This window comes from Myodes glareolus, chromosome 2, assembly GCF_982192425.1.
Source record: "Myodes glareolus chromosome 2, mMyoGla1.1, whole genome shotgun sequence".
Classification (NCBI taxonomy): domain Eukaryota; kingdom Metazoa; phylum Chordata; class Mammalia; order Rodentia; family Cricetidae; genus Myodes; species Myodes glareolus.
This window is the reverse complement of record NC_142027.1, coordinates 69,514,913-69,534,145: the sequence shown is the minus strand read 5'-3', so window position 1 is coordinate 69,534,145 and position 19,233 is coordinate 69,514,913. Positions and strand designations below refer to the sequence as shown.

The window sequence follows — 19,233 nt, the reverse complement described above, 5'->3', positions numbered from 1 at the left end:
ACCCAGTGCCTGAGGACATCAGAAGAAGGTCTGGAACTGGAGCTATGGGTAGTTGTGAATCACCGTATTGGTCCTGGGAACTGAATCCCAGTCCTCGGCAAGAACAAGCAATCCTAACCACAGAGCCATCTCCAGCCTCCCTTTTATAGGTTATTTTAAAATGTCTGATACAGTACAACCAATGGAAACGAATATTCATTAAGTTAAAAAATGAACTCTTTTTGTGAGGTGAAAGTTTATCTCCATATAGATTTCTATAAGAGAGGTCAACATGTTGTCTTCATTAGGGTTACTGTTGCTATGATGAAGCACCATAACCAATAAGCAGGTTGGGAAGGACAGGGTTGTTTTGTTTTTTTTCTTTGCTTACACTAGCATATCACTGTTTATCACCCATGGAAGTAAGGGAAACTCAATCAGGGCAGGAATCTGGAGGCTTGCTTCCCATGACTTGCTCAGCCTGCTTTCTTAGAGAACCCAGGACTACCAGCCCAGGGGTGGAACCACCCACAATTGGTTGGGCCCTCCTCCCATCAATCACTAATTAAGAAAATACCCTACAGCCAGATCTTATGGAGGCATTTTCTCAATTGCAGGTCCCTCCTTTCAGATAACTAGTTTGAGAAGTTGACATAAGACTAGCCAGCACAAATGTATTGAGTTTCATCAACATTATTTTGGAGATTAAAAGTTACAGTTTAGTGTAGAGTACATGCCTAGCATGCAGGAGACCCCTTAAGTTTATCACCAATCCTAAGGAAAAGATATTTTAAAAACATATATATTTTTATAAATAAGTGAAATACTGATACTTAGAATGCTGTGTACAGCTCTGGTTTTTTTACCACTTAAATTATCTAGACATGCTGAAGGCTCAAGCAAACAAAAGAGTGAGAACTTTTAAATAAGAAATATTAGATGTGAGTAGTTTGGAAAATATGTGAGAAAGGATAGGACCACATGGTATTTCCTGTGGGAAATTCATACTCATTCATGGATGGACTCTTAAGAGGAACACAGGGATATGTCCATCAATTCCTAGATTATTTTTTATGGGGAAATATATATGCCAAACTTGAGTAAGGTCTGTTATTAGGAACTACTGTTTTTGTAGCAAATTACTTGACAGATGTTAGTTTGAAAATGTAAGAAGTTTAAAACACACTGACAGGCAGTTATGAGAACTCTGAAATGTTTGGAGATTTAGTTGTTTTTGAGAGTGCTGTATGAGTAGGAAATGTGTTCCCCTCTCACCATTCATTCTTGCTGCTTTTGGATGGGAGGCTTGACTAAGTGATCACTGACTTGATCTCTTGTTTGAGTCATGTTTGTGACTGAAAAGACTTGGGAGCATACTGACCCAAATCAAACAAATGTAAAAATACAACTTTTATTTAATTACAAATTGAAAGATAACTTAAATCCTAAGGTTGTTTTACTTTAAACAAGATTTAAGTTATTATTATACTCATATACTAATCTTGGATAGGCAGCCTTTTTCTGACAGAAATGACATACAGTGTGATCTTACTTTTTTTTTTTTACAGTGTTTGCTTTTGTTATTTGAGATTGATCAGTTTGTTTTCTCTTAATGATGTAAATCTTTGCATTTTTAGCCTTTTATCCAGTTTTCTTTGTTTTATTTATTTATTTGCAGTTGGTAACTGGTATACATCTTGTCAAATCTTTTTTAGTTAACCTTATGATGTTACCTTTTTTCCTAATGTAGTAAAATTAAGTTCAATATAATTTATTTTTAAAGTGATGCCATATTTTCTTAGTGACTTTTTTTTATGTCTGTCTGTTACTTTGAACATGTATATTCCTGGGGAGATGTTTAGCATAATTTTTTTTTTTAGCATACTGTTTTAAAACTGTTTTGGGGGCAAAAGTTTCCCTCCATCCCCAACCCAGTGCTGATGATCAGTTGTAGGTGGCTTGCTTTCGTGCAAGGCATTTTACTGTTGACCTACATTGCTAGCTCCTCCTTTTTCCCTTGTACTTTTATTCATTTTTTTTTAAAGAGGCGTTTTGTTTTAATAAAAATAATTACTTTGAGAGAGTATATGACTTTAATGAAAGGAAGATAAAGTAGGAGAAATTGCCTAATTTACTGGGATATTATTACAGAAAGAATGTACTGTTCTGTTCCTGGTGTCACATTTTAAGTGGCTGAAAGAGCCAGAGGATTAAAAAACAAGACCAAGAACAAGTTTTTCTATGTCTTTAGGATAAAAGAAACCTTTTCTCTTTTCTATTTTGGTTTTTCAAGACAGGTTTTCTCTGTGTAACCCTGGCTGTCCTAGAACTAACTCTGTAGACCAGACTGGTCTCGAACTCAGCCGCCTGCCTCTGACTCCTGAGGGAGAGATTAATGGCATGCACTACATCTGACTAAAGGATACCTTTTCTAAGAGCTGCAACACAAAAAGCCACTGCAAACCAGAGACTTAGGCTCAGGGTGATCATGAGTTTAAGGTCAGCTGAGGAACTAGAATCCGGCTTCAAAATAAACTGTCAAAAACAAATGTAGACTTGGCCATATAGCTAAGTGCTAGCAAATGTGAGACCTTGTGTTCTGTCCCTAATCTTAGTTGGAAAAGAAAGTCTGGGGATGTACCTTGGTGATAAAACACTTGCCTAATGTGGAGGAGCCCTATGTGTGATCTTCGAAGTCAAGAATGCTGACTGTAGAATTTTTTTGTGGCTTTGAACTAATATTAGATTTTAATTATAGAACTTTTGTATCGTTGCTGGGTGTGGTGATGCTTGCCTCTGACCCCGGTATTCTAAATATTAAGACAGGAGTGTTTTGAGTTTGAGGCCAGCTTTTGCTATGTAGTAGGTGAGCCCTTCTCCCAAAACATTAAAAAAAAAATCAGCCAACCAACCAGCAAACAAAAACAACAAAAAATAATTTCACATAACATATTAGGGCTAGTTTTCTTTAGTGACCATTTCAACCTAAGAACACAAACTATAATTCAATAGGAAAGTGACATGTGAATGAGTAGTTTATAGAAAAAAATACAGAACAGCAAACCTCACATTAAATAAATGCAAATTTAAACTGACAAGGGATATTTTCAAATGATTAGCTTGTTAAAGATTAGCTAAATGAGTACACAGAAACTTAGATGGTTGGTAGAGGAGGGTAATAATTGAGAGACAATTGTATATAATTATGTGACCAGTGTTCCAGGATTTATTTTCTCATAAAATAATTAAAGATCTGCCCAATGCAGTAATCTATGTAATATTAATCAATAGGAGACAGGAAGAAGTCTAAATGGTTACCAGTGAGGAACTGGTTTAAAAACATACTGACTGGACAGTGATGGTGCATGCTTTTATTTCCTATTACATAGGCAGGTAAATCTCTTGAGTTCAAGACCTGTCTGGTCTACAGAGTGAGTTCCAGGACAGCCAGGGCTATGTAGAGAAACCCTGTCTCAGACAAAGAAACAAAAAAGCATGCTGTGTCAGTGACATGGCTTGAAGGATAAAGGTGGCTTCTGAGGACTCACATGGTAGAAGGAAAGAGCTGACTTCCACAGGTTGTCCACTGATCTGCACGTGTGCTATGGCACTTGTGTTCATGTGTGCTTGTATATACACATAAACATACAAAATAAAAGTTTTAAAGTAAAATATTTTACTGTAGCTATTTAAGCTGTGTATTTATGTATTTTAATATATATTTATGTATTTTACATATATGTAAATATGAATACATATATGCTAAGATAAATATAAATTCTCTATTCTATAGATGGTTTTCAACTTGATTTTACTTATTATATTTGAGTTTATGATAGTGTGAAAGTGATAGAGTTCAGTAGAAACCATACTTCAGATTTTGAATTTTGATCTTTTCCCTCATTCAGCCTGGGAAAATTCGGTATGCCTGAACTGTAGCCCTGCCCCCAAGACTTCTCTCTTGAATTTAGGCAGTGGCAGCTTGCCACCCTTGCCCATCAGCTGTGCAGTCACACTCTGCATTTTCAGTGTATCATTGTTTCAATTTATGATTGAATTTAGTTGTTTCAATTTAATATATTATTAAAACATATTTCCATTGTCAGAGTATATGTTTATATTGAATAAAGCAGGTTATATGCCATAAGGTATGTTGTTAAAAAGAAAACAACAGGTAGGTAGGTGGTGGTGGTGGTGCAGGCCGGTAATTCCAGCACGTGGGAGGCAGAGGCAGGTGGATCTTTGTGAATTAAAGACCAGCCTGGTTTACAGATTAGATTGAGTTCCAGGACAGTCAAGGCTACACAGAGAAACCCTGTTTTGAGAAACCAAAAGAAAAAAAGTGGGGGGGGGTGAGGTTAGTTGTCTGAAAGAGCACACAGTCTTTTTTTCAGTACTATTACTTTATTGTGCTTGTTATCTGTAACTTCACTTTTCCAGCCCTTTAGAGTTCATCCTAGCAGGAAAATTATCTAAGTGATGTGGAGAGATAATCTCTTTCTTTTTCATCTTAGTGTACTAGGCTTTTTCTTTTGGACCACCAGCCAGCTCTCAAATCATGACTGGTTTTGAGTGCTTGACCTAACTTAGACTGTTTTCTGGCTAGCTCTTTTAAATTAACCTGTTTCTCTTTATTTACCTTTTGCCTCAAGGCTTTTTACCTTTCTTTCCTTCTGTATATCTTAACTTTTACGGCTTCTCCTGGCTTCTGGCCTGAGCCTATCTCTCTTCTCTCCTCCTCTTCTCAAGCCTAGATTTCTCCTTCTCTTTATTCTGCCTTCCAGCCCTGCCTATCCCTTTCCTGCCTAGCTATTGGCCATTCAGGTTTTTATTAGACCAATCAGGTGCCTTAGGCAGACAAAGTGAAACAAATGCAATATATCTTTACATAATTAAACACACATCCTTACATTATTAAGCAAATGGAGTATAAACAAACTTAACACACCTTTTGGCTAGTTAAAATAATGTCCCACAACATCATAGCATTATTTTAACAAGAAAATTTTGGAGTCAGGACAGTTACAAGCACATGTGAACAACTAAAGTTTAAAGCCTTCTAGATGTTAACTTTAAAATATATTAAAGAACTCTGTTACAAGTGTAAAGGTATATAGAAATTCTTCATGATGAGTGGTTGGTGTTTTAATTTTCCTGTCATTAGAGAAAATAACAATTAAAAAGCACCTTTTCATTTGTCAGTTCGTTTTTTTTTAAAAGTCTAGGATTTATTTATTTGCTTTGAATGTTTTACCTACGTGTATGTATGTGCACCACATTGTGCCTGGTGCCCACATAGGTCAGGAGGTGTCAGATCCCCTGGAATGGAGTTACTGATGATTGTGTGCCACTGTGTGGGTACTGGGACTTGAACCCAAGTCTTCTGCAAGAGTAACATATGCTCTTAACTGCTGAGACAGCGCTCCAACCCCCAGTTGGTCATTTTGTTTCTTCAGTGAAGTGTCTGTTCAAATTCCTTACCGATCCAAAAAACAAAACAAAACTTCTATTTTGTAATTAACAAGACCTCTATCTGAATATAATTCCCTTGTCTTATACATATATTAAAATATTTTCTCTAATTCTTGGTCATGCTTCTTCTGGGGTTTTTTTTTGTTTGTTTGTTTGTTTGTTTGTTTTGGAGACAGGGTCTCACTGTGTACCTGTGACTGTCCTGGAACTCTGACTGAGATTAAAGACATTTGCTTTCATGCCCAGCAACCTGTTTTTTTTAATGTTCAGATTTTAATATAGATCAGATTAGGATTAATGCAAAGTGTTTTAGGATCACTAAGATTTTCTACCCCACCTCTCCCTACCAAAAAGAAATTACAAGCAAAAAAAGCAGGGTTTCTCTGTTCTGTTTCTTGGTAGTTCTGCAACTCTGTTTGTAGGCAAGGATGGACTCAAGGTCACAGAATTCTGCCTGCCTCTGTCTCTCAAGTACTGGGTTCAAAGATGTGTGCCACAACAGCTGGCCTCTGTTGTTGTTGTTGCTGTTTTTAATCACTTTTATTTTGCTTTTCATGCTCATCTATAATCCATACCGCAATCTGAAAAATGACACAAAATTCTGTGCATTCTTTAAAGTATTGTTGCTCTTTATGCACCTTTGATGGCTCTGTTCAAAACCTTTAATGTGAGGTCTTCACACCTCTTTTGGTACAAACTAATCTCTGTTTGCTTCTTTGTACTTTTCTTCTTAAGAGATGAGTTTGTGCTCAACCCTTGAACTGCCCACATTTTTCTGACTTGGTAACTTTCTCTAGGGACCCATATTTTACAGTTAATTTAGACCCTTTCTATGTCTCTCTCAATTTTGTTTTGGAAAAACCTCATATCTACAGAAAAATTTGTTTGCATGCACGTGCACGCACACGTGCGCACACGCACACACATATACTGATGTACAGACATATACTTAGAATTCATTGACTTTGAGTTTGTAGGTTTATAGTTTTTACCCACATTGGAAAAATTGACTTACTTAGTGGCATCTGATGACACAATCTGTAAATCTCAGCTACTCTTGAGTCTGAGATAAGAAGGCTTAGTGGTGAAAAGCACTGGCTGTGCTTCCAGAGGACTGGGGTTCAATTTCCAGCACCTGTATGGCGGCTCACAACTGCCTGTAATCTATTCTCAGGGAATTTTACGCCCACTGGCACATACAGGTGCTATATAGATACATTTAGGCAAAGCACCTATATACAAAATAAATAGGTAGGTTCAATAAAAGGTAAGTATTACAAGTCTAAGGCTTGCCTGGACTACAGAGTGAGTTCAGGGCCACTCTATACAGTTCAGTGAGACCCTGTCTTAAAATACAATCTAACAATGAGGACTGGGGTATATAGATCACTGGGTAGAATGTTTGCCTAGCTTGAACAAGACCACTGGGGTTAAACGTGAGAAAGAGAGATTTCATCCATCTCTTTTCTTCAGGAATTCCAATTAGTTGTAAACTAGTTTAATGGATATGTCCCACACCTTACTAAGATGATAATTTTTTTCTCATTTTAGACAGTTTTTGTATCTTAATTTATTGAATGTAGTATTATTAATTCCAATCAGAAAAAAATTTCATAATTTTCAGAAATTTTAATGATCTCTTGAATTTCAATTTGGTTATTTTTTTATTTCCCATATCTCCTAAAATGGTCATCGTTTTTTTTTCTTTTAGTTTGCTTGCTTGCAAGTTTGACAGATGTTGTGAATTTTTGCTCGTTGTAAGCATAGATTATTTTATTTTATTCTTTTAAATATTCTTGAACATTACTTTGGTGTACAGTGACATTATTTGAAAAAAGTTGAAATCTGTTGGACTTTTAACCTTTTATGGCTTCTATTGTTTGTTTTATTTTTAAGCAATACCCGGAAGCCTATAGTGTGAGGATAGTTTTGTTCCCAGACTATGGCCATACTCAATGGCCTGGTGTCCTGTTTATTACGAATTGTTCTGTTATTCCTGGTACTATGTGAATCCTGGGGACTGACACCTTCTCCTTCCTCCACCTCTTGGATTTTTCTTTACCTCAAGTTGATGTCTTTGCTGATCAAGATGATCAGAGCTAATCTGGCCATTTGAGGGTGCCCTGCCTGTGCAGCCCATCCCTTCTGCTTACTCTTACCGTGCTTTTGGATACCTTGACCATACTGGGTTTTCACTTAGGTCTCCTCACATATCATTAGGCTGTGTTGAGTTCTCCCTCAGCTGGACAGTTACAGGGCTCATCTTCTATTTCCCCTCATACAGGCTCATTGGTTTGTACTGCCCCTTTTCAGTACCTGAAAACTATTCCTTTATACATGTCCAGTGTTTGTGTTTTTGTTGTTTAAGGTGGAGCATTTTGTTCCCTATCATACCATCATGGTTTAACAAGTCACTGGTATTCTGAAGCATTGTTGATTATCTTATGTTCCTAGATATTGATATTCAGAGATATTGTCATCTCTGAAGGGTTATTTTAAATCTTTTTAAAGTTGCTGTATTACAGGGTAACTTCTAAATCATTTCAAAGAGGAAATGACTTGAAAGGAACACATTGATTTAAAATGTGCCTTGTTGGCCTGGCAGTGGTGGTGTATGCTTTTAATCCCACACACGGAAGGCAGAGGCAGGCGGATCTCTGTGAGTTTGAGGCCATCGTGCTCTACAGAGTGAGTTCCAGGATAGGCTTCAAAGTTACAGAGAAACCTTGTCTCAAAAAAACCAAAAGAAAAACGTGCCTGTTTGGCTGTTGATAGGTGGAGTAAATGTAGAATGTTGTACAGATTAAATGATCAATCTTAAATATGAGATGCTATATTTAAGCTTTATTGAAAGACAAGTACATTTAAAAAGGTAATACAGTTAACTGGTTACATCATAGACATTGTATATGTACAACTTCGTCCAAATAGGAAAAATAGATGAACTTAAAATGGGTACTAGTAGAAAATTGGATAAATGGTCAGGTGATATTTTAATTTAGAAAGAGCAACATCTCATGCAACTAAGATTCTGTAAAACTGCTGTTTGAAGTTAAGTAGATTTAATTGTGTGTGTGTGCGTGTGTGTGTGTATGGGAGGCAAGTATGCAGGCACATATGCACTTGTGTGTTCAGACCAGAGAACAATCTCTGCTGTCCACCTGTGTTTTTGAGACAGTGTCTTTCATGGGCCTGGAACATGCCATGCCAATTTAGGTTAAGCTGGCTGGCCATCAAGCCCCGGGTACTGTCTCGTATACCTGGCTCTATTTATTTACTTTTTTAAAGTTTAAATGTAGGATATGAGCATTAAACTCAGGTCTTTGTGCTTACAAGGCAAGCATTTTATCAACTAAACTGTCTCTACAACCCACATCTGACTAGAGGAATGTAGTTATATGGATGTCTGTGTCTAAGATGAATATAGAGTCCAACTAAAATTATTTTCTGAAGTGTGACTTGTTAAATATGCATCAAGGTGACTCAGATTTAAACTTGGCTATTTGGCCATTTGATCTATACTCTTACAAATTTATAATTGAGTTGGCAGAGATTTTAGAAGTAGTCTTGGGAAAATAAGGTTTCTCATTTTTAGAATCAATTCAAAATTTTAATTTTCTAATCACCTACAGTTTACATGTTACTCAGTCATCAATACATACTGAGTTGCGGTTACGTTCTGGTCACAATATGCTAACCCACAGTTGATGAGGACAAAACAGTAGATGCAGGAGACATTCTTGAGTTTTGTCCTTGTTGGAACTTAAAATCTATTGAATGTAGAAATTATAACAAAAGTAAAGGGAAGACCTCTTAAAGTCTGTTTTATAAAAGGGAAAACTGAGTGTGTGCCCCTACCCAAGAAAGGAAATGATTTTTTTATATAGCTTATTAATGGGTTGAACCATGTTTCTTATTTGCTGTAGGGATTGTCCAGACTTCACTTTTTGGAAGTCTGCCACACTGAGGGAGACCTTCCCTCTCTGGGTATCTTAAAATTTTTATGAGAGAAATTTCTGAACACAGAGAAACCAACTAAATTCTCTACTTTTCTTAAAAAAATGCAGTGGTCTGTCAGTATTTGACTATTACATACGTTGTTTCTAGTATTCTGCTTTAAAAAATGATCAATTTTATTTAAGGTATCAAAATTGCAAATAGTACTCTTCCTTACTATATGTGTTTATAGGGGAGTTGGAAGCTTATGAAATTGAAAGCCGCTTGGCATCTCTGTGTCCTTTCCCTTTTCTGTTAGCTTTTGATCTTAAGAACCAGACACCATTTAAAAAGTTAGGAGGTCTCTGGGTTAAAAATGAGTACTTAGGAGTTTGAGATGGTACAGTTATACCTGCCTCTTTGTGCCGCTTCCTCCCTGTACCTGAGGGACAAGGGATTGGGTGAGATGGACTTTGTAGCATAATAAAGTAAAAATCTGAAGTCAGTGGTAAAATGTTGTCTATTTTGGTAAAGAGAGAAAATGTAAGTTTTAGTGATGTTTTACATTGTTACTTTGTTCTCCCTGCTCCCCTTCTCAAAAATAACACTTGGAATATTCCATTCATTACTGCCTGAGAAAGTCATTACTTTGCAGACTGCAGTTGCTGAAATGGTTTAGTGGAGAAATGTTTGCTTGCATTTTTCTAGTGATCTTCTTCTTCTTTGGCAGTTCTTTGAATATCTACACTATATCAAACAAGGAGAAACAGATTTAAATTTGTGCTTGGGAACCCTCCTTGTGAAGCATTTAATCAGATGACTCCCTGGCAACGGATCTTGAAAAGAGGGATTAATGAAGTAGCATCCGAAGCAGCAGTGGGCTCTTACGGAATAAACCCCAGCAAGCTCCACAGTGCTTTGTTGGATAATTTCAAGTTCTTCAGATACAGATTACATAAAGAAGATTGTAGGGCACGTGATGCAGTCTGGCTTCTTATATTTCAGATAGTAGAAAATTTGCTATCTCTAAGAATGGATCCTGGCGAGATCTTGGCACAGTTATAAGTTTTCATCTACGATTTTATCTAACAACTTTTTTATTTGAAGTTTTTTGTTGTTGAACTAGACAATTTGGATAGTTTTGCTTTATGTTTATAATATTGTAATGATAGAATAATGGATTGCTTGTGCATTGTAACCACCAAGGTAAGATTTAGATTTTCTGTGCTCATTCTTTAACCTGAAACATAGCCATTGTTAGATGCTTGCAGATAGATGCTCGGGTTTATATGATGCATAGTTAGCAAAGGCAGTAGTTTGAAATGTATTTCAGAAACGTAAAAATAGTATGTAAAACTGATTTTTTTTCCTCCAAGATTTACAGGCAGTTTTCCTCCTAACAGTATGGATCTGGAAAGCCTTTGTATGTTTAGGTCTTGTATTTCCTCAGAGTTCTTCTCTTGCCCTGGGCATGGCATGTTAGCTGAAAGTGTGGCTCGTTTTGCCTACAGTTTCTGGACTATTCTTTTTAAACAGTCGGGTTCTCACTGTGTTGTTAGGTAGATACTGGTCTGACCTGAGAACCGTAGACTTGCTCAGCACTTCTTGAAATACTTTTAAAGCCTGCTTTGCTTTTTGTCCTGAGTCCAGCATGGCTCACTTAGTCTCCAAGCAGACAACTTTGATTTCTAAGCACCAGTTTGTGGTCCTTGGGTGACTGTGTGGTTATAATTTCAGGTGCTTACATTTAAACTTTACATTTGGGTTTTCAAAACTGCATTTTAGTTTTTGTTTCTACACACTAATGCCTCAGTGATTTTTAGACACAATTGTTGAAATTTTAAGATTATGTTCAGTAGTAAAGGAAGAAGCAAAAGTATTATTTCTGAAAGCAAGCCATGATTATTTTTGTGCAATAAATTAGTTCTCAGAAAAAGGAAAGTGGGAAAACTGATGGCATTGACTTTGTTTTATTACGGCATGCAGAGCTGTGGTTCAGATAGTAGTCTGTGATCAGATGCAGTGTGCCCGTGATGTGGGCTTGTCCTCTGTGCTAAGAGGGTGGGCTTCTCCAGGATGGAAGTAAACTGCGTTATTGAAGTATCCCCAAAGAGTGTTTAAGAGACACATACTCCTGAAAACAGGTTTGGTTGGTTGCTTGGTTGTGTTTTCCTTTCAAATTTTTTGTTTTTGATTTTTTGACACTTATGTTTGGCTTTCTCCTGTGAATTACCTTGTATAATTACATTTAATTAATTTCTCTTTATTTTATAGATTTAGATTTATTTTGCATTTACCCTCCTTTTTTTTAAAGCAAAATAACATTTTTATTGCGTAAAAAACGTTGGATATAATCACTGTCCTTAAAATATTTATAATTATGTAACTGTGAAAACAAAAATAGGAAGATATGTAGGTTGGAAATTAGGAAGCATAAAACATTATTTGTAGTTTTGAAAATTCTAATTTAGAATCACTTATTCTGTGGTTAGAAATAAACCCTTTGAACATTTTTAAGCAATTACTACAGCAAGATGAACATTTTTTTTCCACTTTACCTAAAGACTTCAGTGCATCCTATTCCCCCTTCTTACCTCCCTGCCTTTATAATTTTTGGAGAGCTTTGTGGTTTTTAAAATCTGACAATGTAGTTGATATAATTCTATCGTGTTAATACTAAAACTCCTTAAGTAAAATTTTTTTCATCATCCGCCTCCCCTATCTCCCACTTGTGTAGGCACAGTGAACTAGGTAGGCATGTTGCATCATTGCTACCATGGATACCCTTAAGAACAGGCATGTGGGTTGAGCTAAAGCAATGATGATTAGTTTTTGAGTCCCCCTCCCAACTATAATAACTATATGTTCTTCACAATGAAGACTGTTATTTTAAAACGCTTTCAAATGACTAGGTTGTGAGATGGGATGACTAAATCTTCACTGTTATTGAGCTGCTGAATCTTGGCCTCCATCTACAGTAGTATAATTGGCATTTACTAATTTAAGACAGTTTTAAATAGCCATACATTCTTTTTCTGATTAATGCATTCCTTAAAAGGAGCTAAGTTGGTTTCCCCCTCCCAATGCTGGGAATTATACCTGGGACCATGTGTATACCAGGCAAGTGCTCTACCACTGAGCTACATACCCAGCCCTGATTAATACATTTGAAACAGAAATGTGGTGGGTTTGAAAGTATACTTTCTTCTTGAGTTTTTTTTTTTTTAATGTTTTGGGTTTAAACACTTTTCAAAAGGAAGAAACATTAATATTCTGGTATTTTTAGTTGTTTTTACTTGTACTAATATAGATTACATGTTATTTAATCTGCTTGAATACAGTATTTTCTTGTGTTTCCTGTGTAATGTCTTAGAAAACATTTAATTTTCTCCTTGAGAATTCTTAGGTTCCCAACTAGCCACTTTATAAATAGATCAGTGTAAAGCTAATATGAGAGACTAGGTAGAGAAAAATAGTTTTAGGAGGTTCGTTATCATTGTAGGAAAGTTAATTGTAAGCACACTAGATCTAAGTAGTGCTTTGGGAATGCTGCTAAGAAGCTTTTTTTTTTATAGTAGCAGTAAAGTGCTGCATACACACACACACACACACACATTGCAGCTAAGGGCATATATATTCTTTATTGTAGTGCATTTTATCTGATTTGTAACTTCTGTGAAGAAAAAGGAAAGGAGGGGAGCTAATAGGTATAACTTTAGTATCAAAAGTTCTTATAGTAGGATCATACCTTTTCCTACCCTTTGTTAACTAATTTTTGATCATATACAGGGAAAAACTCTTCTCTGTCTTCTTAGGGTCATTTAATAGACTGATAGTTGACAAGATAGAGCTAAAAAAGAGGTATCTTGCGGCTGGGCGGTGGTGGCACACGCCTTTAATCCCAGCACTCGGGAGGCAGAGGCAGGTGAATCCCTGTAAATTCGAGACCAGCCTGGTCTACCAGAGCTAGTTCCAGGATAGCTAGGACTGTTACACAGGGAAACCCTGTCTCAAAAAACTTTTTTTTTAAAAAAAGGAGGCATCTTGCTTAGGTTCTTAATTAAGGCTAGGAAGGAGAAAGTAACTCTCCAGCTCAAGACTCAGTGCCAGTTGCTAATATTTATTTTTTTAAGATTTAATTTTAATTTATGCATAATAGTTTTTTCCTTGCATGTGTGTCTGTGTGCCATGTGCATGCAGTGAGTGCCTAAGGAGGCCAGAAGAGGGTATTGGACACTCTGGAACTGGAAGCACAGAGAGTTGTTTACTATCCAGATGTTGGGAATTGAACCCAGATTGTCTGGAAGCTCAGATAATACTCTGAACTGCTGAGTGATCTTACCAACCCCAGTTGTTAATATTTAATCTGTCAAAACTTGTAGATCATATTAGGTGCTATCAGGACAGTTTGATATATACATATATATGTTATATGTAATTTTATTGTATGTTATTAGATATTAATATATAAGATGTAAATATTAATATTTTATTATGTATATTTTTTGGATTTTTTTCTAATTAAGGAATTGGCAATATGTTTGCTTTAAGAACTATACTAGGTTTCCATTATTTTTGTTAATAGGGCTTTTTTCAGTTCCTCTGAGGTGTTTCCTTCATCTTTGAGTATTTGTCCATGACAGTTTCCAAGCTTCTGCTCTTAGATCATATCCTTCTGACTCCACTTGATGGATCACTTCATCAGGGAAGTGATGTAGTTCCTATCAAAGTATGCCTCATTTTTCCTTTCTAATATGTAGTGTACCATGCATTTATATTTGTTATTACTGTGTTCTTCTCATTGTATTGAAAGTATTATAAAAGCACTGTTTAGTTTTCTGTAGTATCTCTGCCTGATCCAGTGTTTAGTACATAGTAGGTACTCAGTATAATATGTTACGGATGGATCTTTGGTCCATAAAACCCAAACTTGAGACCTAAAAAATTGTTTTGCTTTGTAATGCACATATGGATATTTCAGAAAACTCATTAAAAATTTATTTATTGGGCCTGGAGGGTTAGCTTAGTGGTAAGAACTCTGGTTGCTCTTCCAAAGATTTGGGTTCAATTTTCAGCACCCATATGGGGACTCACAACTGTTTGTAACCCCAGTTCCAGGGGAACCAATAACCTTTTCTGGCCTCATGGACACCAGGCACACAGGTAGGGCTCAGACATACGTACAGGCAAAACACCAACACACATAAGATAAAATATTAAAGATCACTTATTGTTCTGTATCTTTTTTTTTAAATAATGAATTCAGAATGATCCAGAAAGTAGGTTTTCTTGCTGTTTTTCCCACACATGTCTCTTAAAAATTATTGTTTTATTTTTATTTGTATGTGCGTTGTGTTTTTCTGCATGTATGTCTGTGAGGATGTCAGATCCCCTGGAACTGGAGTTACAGACATTTGTGAGCTGCCGTGTGGGTGCTGGGAGTTGAACCTGGGACCTGGAAGAGCAGCCACTGCTCTTAACCACTGATCCGTCTCTCCAGCCCTTCCACTGTATCATTTTTTTTGTTGCTACTTATTTGGCTTCTCCTCACTTAAATACCCTAATCATCCATTGACTATGCAACTGTATTTATTTCTGGGTTATACTAGATTTGGGAAGCAGAATCCTTTCTCATTTTAGTACTTCAGTATCTCTGACTGCAAAATGTCAGCAACTTCAACATTGTTCAGTAGAACTTCATGCTCAAATGATGGTATCATCCCCCGTTTCATGTTAAAAATGAATTCATACAATGTGTAGGTGTTGAGAGTTGTGGCTTCTGAGAAATGGTTGTCATGAGTGCTTTGACCTCATGAAGATAGTATCCTGATGAAAAGGCCCCAGACTGAAGGATTCCTTATTGTCTTTCTACCCTTTCTGAAGCAAGGAGGATACAGTGTTCTTCTGCTGGAGGTTGCTTCTTGTCTGCATCAGATACCTGTCCTGATGTTCAAGACACAAAGGAAATTCAGTTCAGTTCCTTATTGATTGCTTAGTCTGTAGTATATTGTATTCTAGCAACCCAAATGAGCTGAAACAATTATAAATTCTTTTAGTGAACAGAAAGATTCTCTTTACTCTTTCACTGTTAAGAAGAATGCTTCAGTAAACAGCTTTGTCATTTTGTATTTGTAACAGTCTCTGTATGTGTGGCATTGCTGGTTCAGAGAAAAATGCTCCTTAATCTTGGTACTTTTGTTACATAATTTCATAGGGATTGTGCCATTTTGCATTTTTATTAGCAGTATATAAGTGAATAATTTTTACTTTTGATGGGTGAGTAGTGTTCTGTGAGAGACGGGGTTTCTCTGTAACAGCCCTGGTTATTCCTAGAACTCGCTCTGTAGACCAGACTCTTCGAACTCAAAGAGATCAGCCTTCCTCTGCCTCCAAAGTGCTGGGATTAAAGGCCTGCGCCACCCTACTTAACATAAAGTGAAATTTTAATTTGCATTTCTCTGATGTGTTTAATTAAGGTTTATTGTAATGTATTATTTGGAGGGATAGCCCTTTTCTTTGTATTTTGTAAGAACTTTTTTAATTATCAGAAATTAACCTTTCTCTGTAAGGTCGGTTGCAAGTTTTTAACCCTTCCCCATGCACGCACGCATGCACGTTGTCATGTGTCTTTACTCACAGTGTTACTCAGTCCCCGCTTCTCAGTGAAAGATTGTTTTCTAAATTGTTACTCATTTGTTCATGTCATTTCTTTAAAAGTCCCTATTTACCTCCACCCACTGAATTGAAGTTTCACCCAGTAAGTTCCCATGTCTTTGGGTCTGTTTCTGGGTATTCAATTTATTTCACTGGTCTGTTTATGAACCAGCTTGACGGTGGTCTACTAATTGAAGCTTTAAATAGTATGATTTAGAATCTGATAAAGTTTCTTGTTGCTTCTCTGTTTTAGAGCTCTGCTTAAAATCTTACTTATTCGTTTGAGAAAAGGCCTCATATAGAACAGACTGGTCTTGGATGCTTATGTATCTGATGTGCTGACCTTGGCTTCCTGGTCCTCCTCCTGTCTTTACCTTCTTAAGTTCTGGGTTTCCAAGTGTGCGCCATTACAGCTAGCTTTGTTCATTTTTCTATACAAAATTTGTACTCAGTTTATTAAATTCATTAAGCATTTTGCTACTGAGAAACTCTAAAGAAGTAGCATGCTGTCCTTGGGAATGTCTCTTGCCTAGTTCAGAGAGGCAGAAAAGCTGGGTAAACTCATCTCTATATATCTTTCCACATGCCAGCATGACATAGTTCTAAGAAGGTTCTGTAGGGCCAGGGAAATGACTCAGCAGGTAAAAAGCTCTTGCCATGCAGACTTGACCACCTGAGTTGGATCTCCAAAACCCATAGTAGGAGACAGCTAATTCTTAAAGTTGTCTTCTAACCTCTCCATGTATGCCATGGCATGTGCTCCCCCCATAGTAAAAAACCTGTATTAAAAAAAAAATAAACTACTGTAGTTTTCCTAGTTCTGAGAAGCTGGGTTTTAAATTACTCTAATTGGAGTCCCCGGGGTTCCTTTTTGTTAATAGGACACAAAACGAGAGGTGAATTAAAGACATGTTTTACCTGTTTTCCTAAGTTGTTTTTGCCCTTTGCATCATGACTTTACTAGTTTAAAAGATCATAATCTATCCTTTGACCAAAACCAACTTTTTCCCTTTTTGAGGTGGGGATGGGGCAGGGTCTCAACTGTGTGTAGTTCTGGCTATGGAACTCACTATGCAAACCTGGCTGGCCTCCTCAAACTCACAGAGATCCACCTGCCACTGCTCCCAGCCTTCATATAACCATTTATTACTGGTTGCTGTCAGATAACTGCTGATCAGGTGCTCTGCTAATGAGCTACATCCCGAGCAGCAGTTGTATTAAGGATTCTGATATGCAGTTGTAGGCAGACATATTGTGATCAGTTCTTGTTATTGGTGTGACTAAGGGATTGGAGATGGGTGGGAATTTGTGTTCAGTGCATTTTGAAAATCTTTAACATGCGGTTGGATGTTTTCCTGTAACATTCATAATGATTTCATTCTTTGGACGTTTTATAATTAATCAGCATTTTTGTTTTGTGTTGTTTTTTTTACTTAAAAATGATTAACTTGCTGCTAAATCTGAGCATAATCATGATTCTTTTGGTAATGAATTTGTAATGTAAATGGTAAACATTTTTAGTGTATTGGTACATAGTGTTAAATGTCTCACAGTTTAATTACCGTCAGACTGTTGAACACCATAATGTATATTGAATATGTTTCCACTAAATTGTTTACATTTAAAAAGATTCATTGTTATTCTTGGGTCATTTTGAACTTTCCAGTTTTTGTTGTTTGGTTTGGGGTTTTCTTGATAGGGTTTGACTATTTAGCTCTGGCCTGGAACTCACTAAGTAACCAGAGTGGTTCACAGATATCTCCCTGCCTGTGTATTAATCTGGGATTAAAGATGTATGGTACCTGTAGTATATGGCATTTCTCATTTCACCTTTTTCTTAATTTTTAGTATCTAATAGTGTATATGGACGTGTCTTATTTAGAATCTTCTGATTGAAATAAGAGACATTGTTTTGAAGCACTGCCTTTATTTTCTGTTCATCCTTTTATAAAGAATTTCAAATGCATAAGCAAGGCTTTTTCTTATTCTGCCTCTTATTTTAAAATTCCTCTTAAATTACTGATTGTGAGGCCAGTTGCTTATTATTTCTCCTGGGTTTTAGTTTCCTGTTTAGATAAGATAATGGTACCTTCTTTACAACCTGTTAGAGATGAGTTGAACTAAAACCTGCCAACTGTGAAACAGTGACTAGTGCGTGGTAACAGTAACTTTTACTAGATAGAAAATAAGTCTCCTGGCTGGGTGGAGAAGTCTTTTCTGAATAATTCTTTTTCTGGACTTTTATAATTTCTGTCTCTTTTTATTTTTTAATTTATCTATGTGCGTTGGTGTTTTGCCTGTGTTTGTATTTGTGTGAGGGTGTCACGATTTCCTGGAACTGGAGTTACAGTCAGTTGTGAGCTGCCATTTGGGTGCTGGGAATTGAACTCGGGTTCTCTGGAACAGATTTGAACTTAAAGTAACAACAGTTTAAAGAAAAAGGTGAGATCTAAAGTCGCTCTACTCATGCCTGTTTTTGCTCTGTGAGCTCCTTGTCTCTTATTTTACATCTTAGAACCAGCTAAGCCTGGCACTCTGTGTCAGTTCCAAGTCTCCAGTTGGTAGTTGTTAAAGGTTTAGGGTTATGATAAGTACTTCTGGGTATTAGTATGTAAGTATCCTGTGTGGATAGGAAAGCAGAAATGCCTTTTTTTTTAAGTTTTTCAAGCAGAGGGTTTCTCTGTAGCTTTGGAGCCTGTCATGGAACTAGCTCTTGTAGACCAGGCTGACCTTGAACTCACAGAGATCTGCTTGTCTCTTGAGTGCTGGGATTAAAGGCTTATGCCACCATGACCCAGCTAAGAAATTTGTTTTTGTGGGGATTATTTGTGATTCCAGTGGGTATTCAGCAAGTATTTATTTTAACTGGGTAACTGATGAAATATTAATAATTAGTTGCAACATTATTTTTGCTTTACCTCCTTGAAAATTATGAATATCAAATTTGAGTCACGTGGGCAAAGCCTTCATAAATACACCAGGCAACTTGTACTTGTAATGAGTTATGTTAAAATTGCATCTCAGCAAGAGCTTTGAAAGGCTGTGAACTTTAAAGAGTTCAGATTTCTTAAAGTTAAAATGAATAGAAATGCTGCCCTCTAGTGTTACCTAATGCTCTACTGCCACACCAAAAAATTTTCATAAGCCTATACTAGGGTAACTGTTCAGTATTTATTATGCCACTAGATTTTT

The 19,233-nt window shown here is 36.5% G+C and overlaps 1 protein-coding gene across 19 annotated transcripts in view; it reads left to right on the top strand.

Annotated features, from left to right (window-relative positions):
• The window catches only part of Dlg1 (discs large MAGUK scaffold protein 1), a 194,116-nt gene that overhangs the window by 23,383 nt on the left and 151,500 nt on the right, over positions 1 to 19,233 (top strand). Inside the window, exon 1 of one of the 19 annotated variants that reach the window (XM_085685426.2) lies at positions 10,095 to 10,593. The exons of the other annotated variants lie outside the window; for them this stretch is intronic. Within the exon in view, the coding sequence (XP_085541552.1) occupies positions 10,564 to 10,593 (30 nt within the window). The 5' untranslated portion in view covers positions 10,095 to 10,563. Of the gene's footprint in view, positions 1 to 10,094; positions 10,594 to 19,233 lie in introns of those variants that run through there. 19 annotated transcript variants of the gene reach the window in all.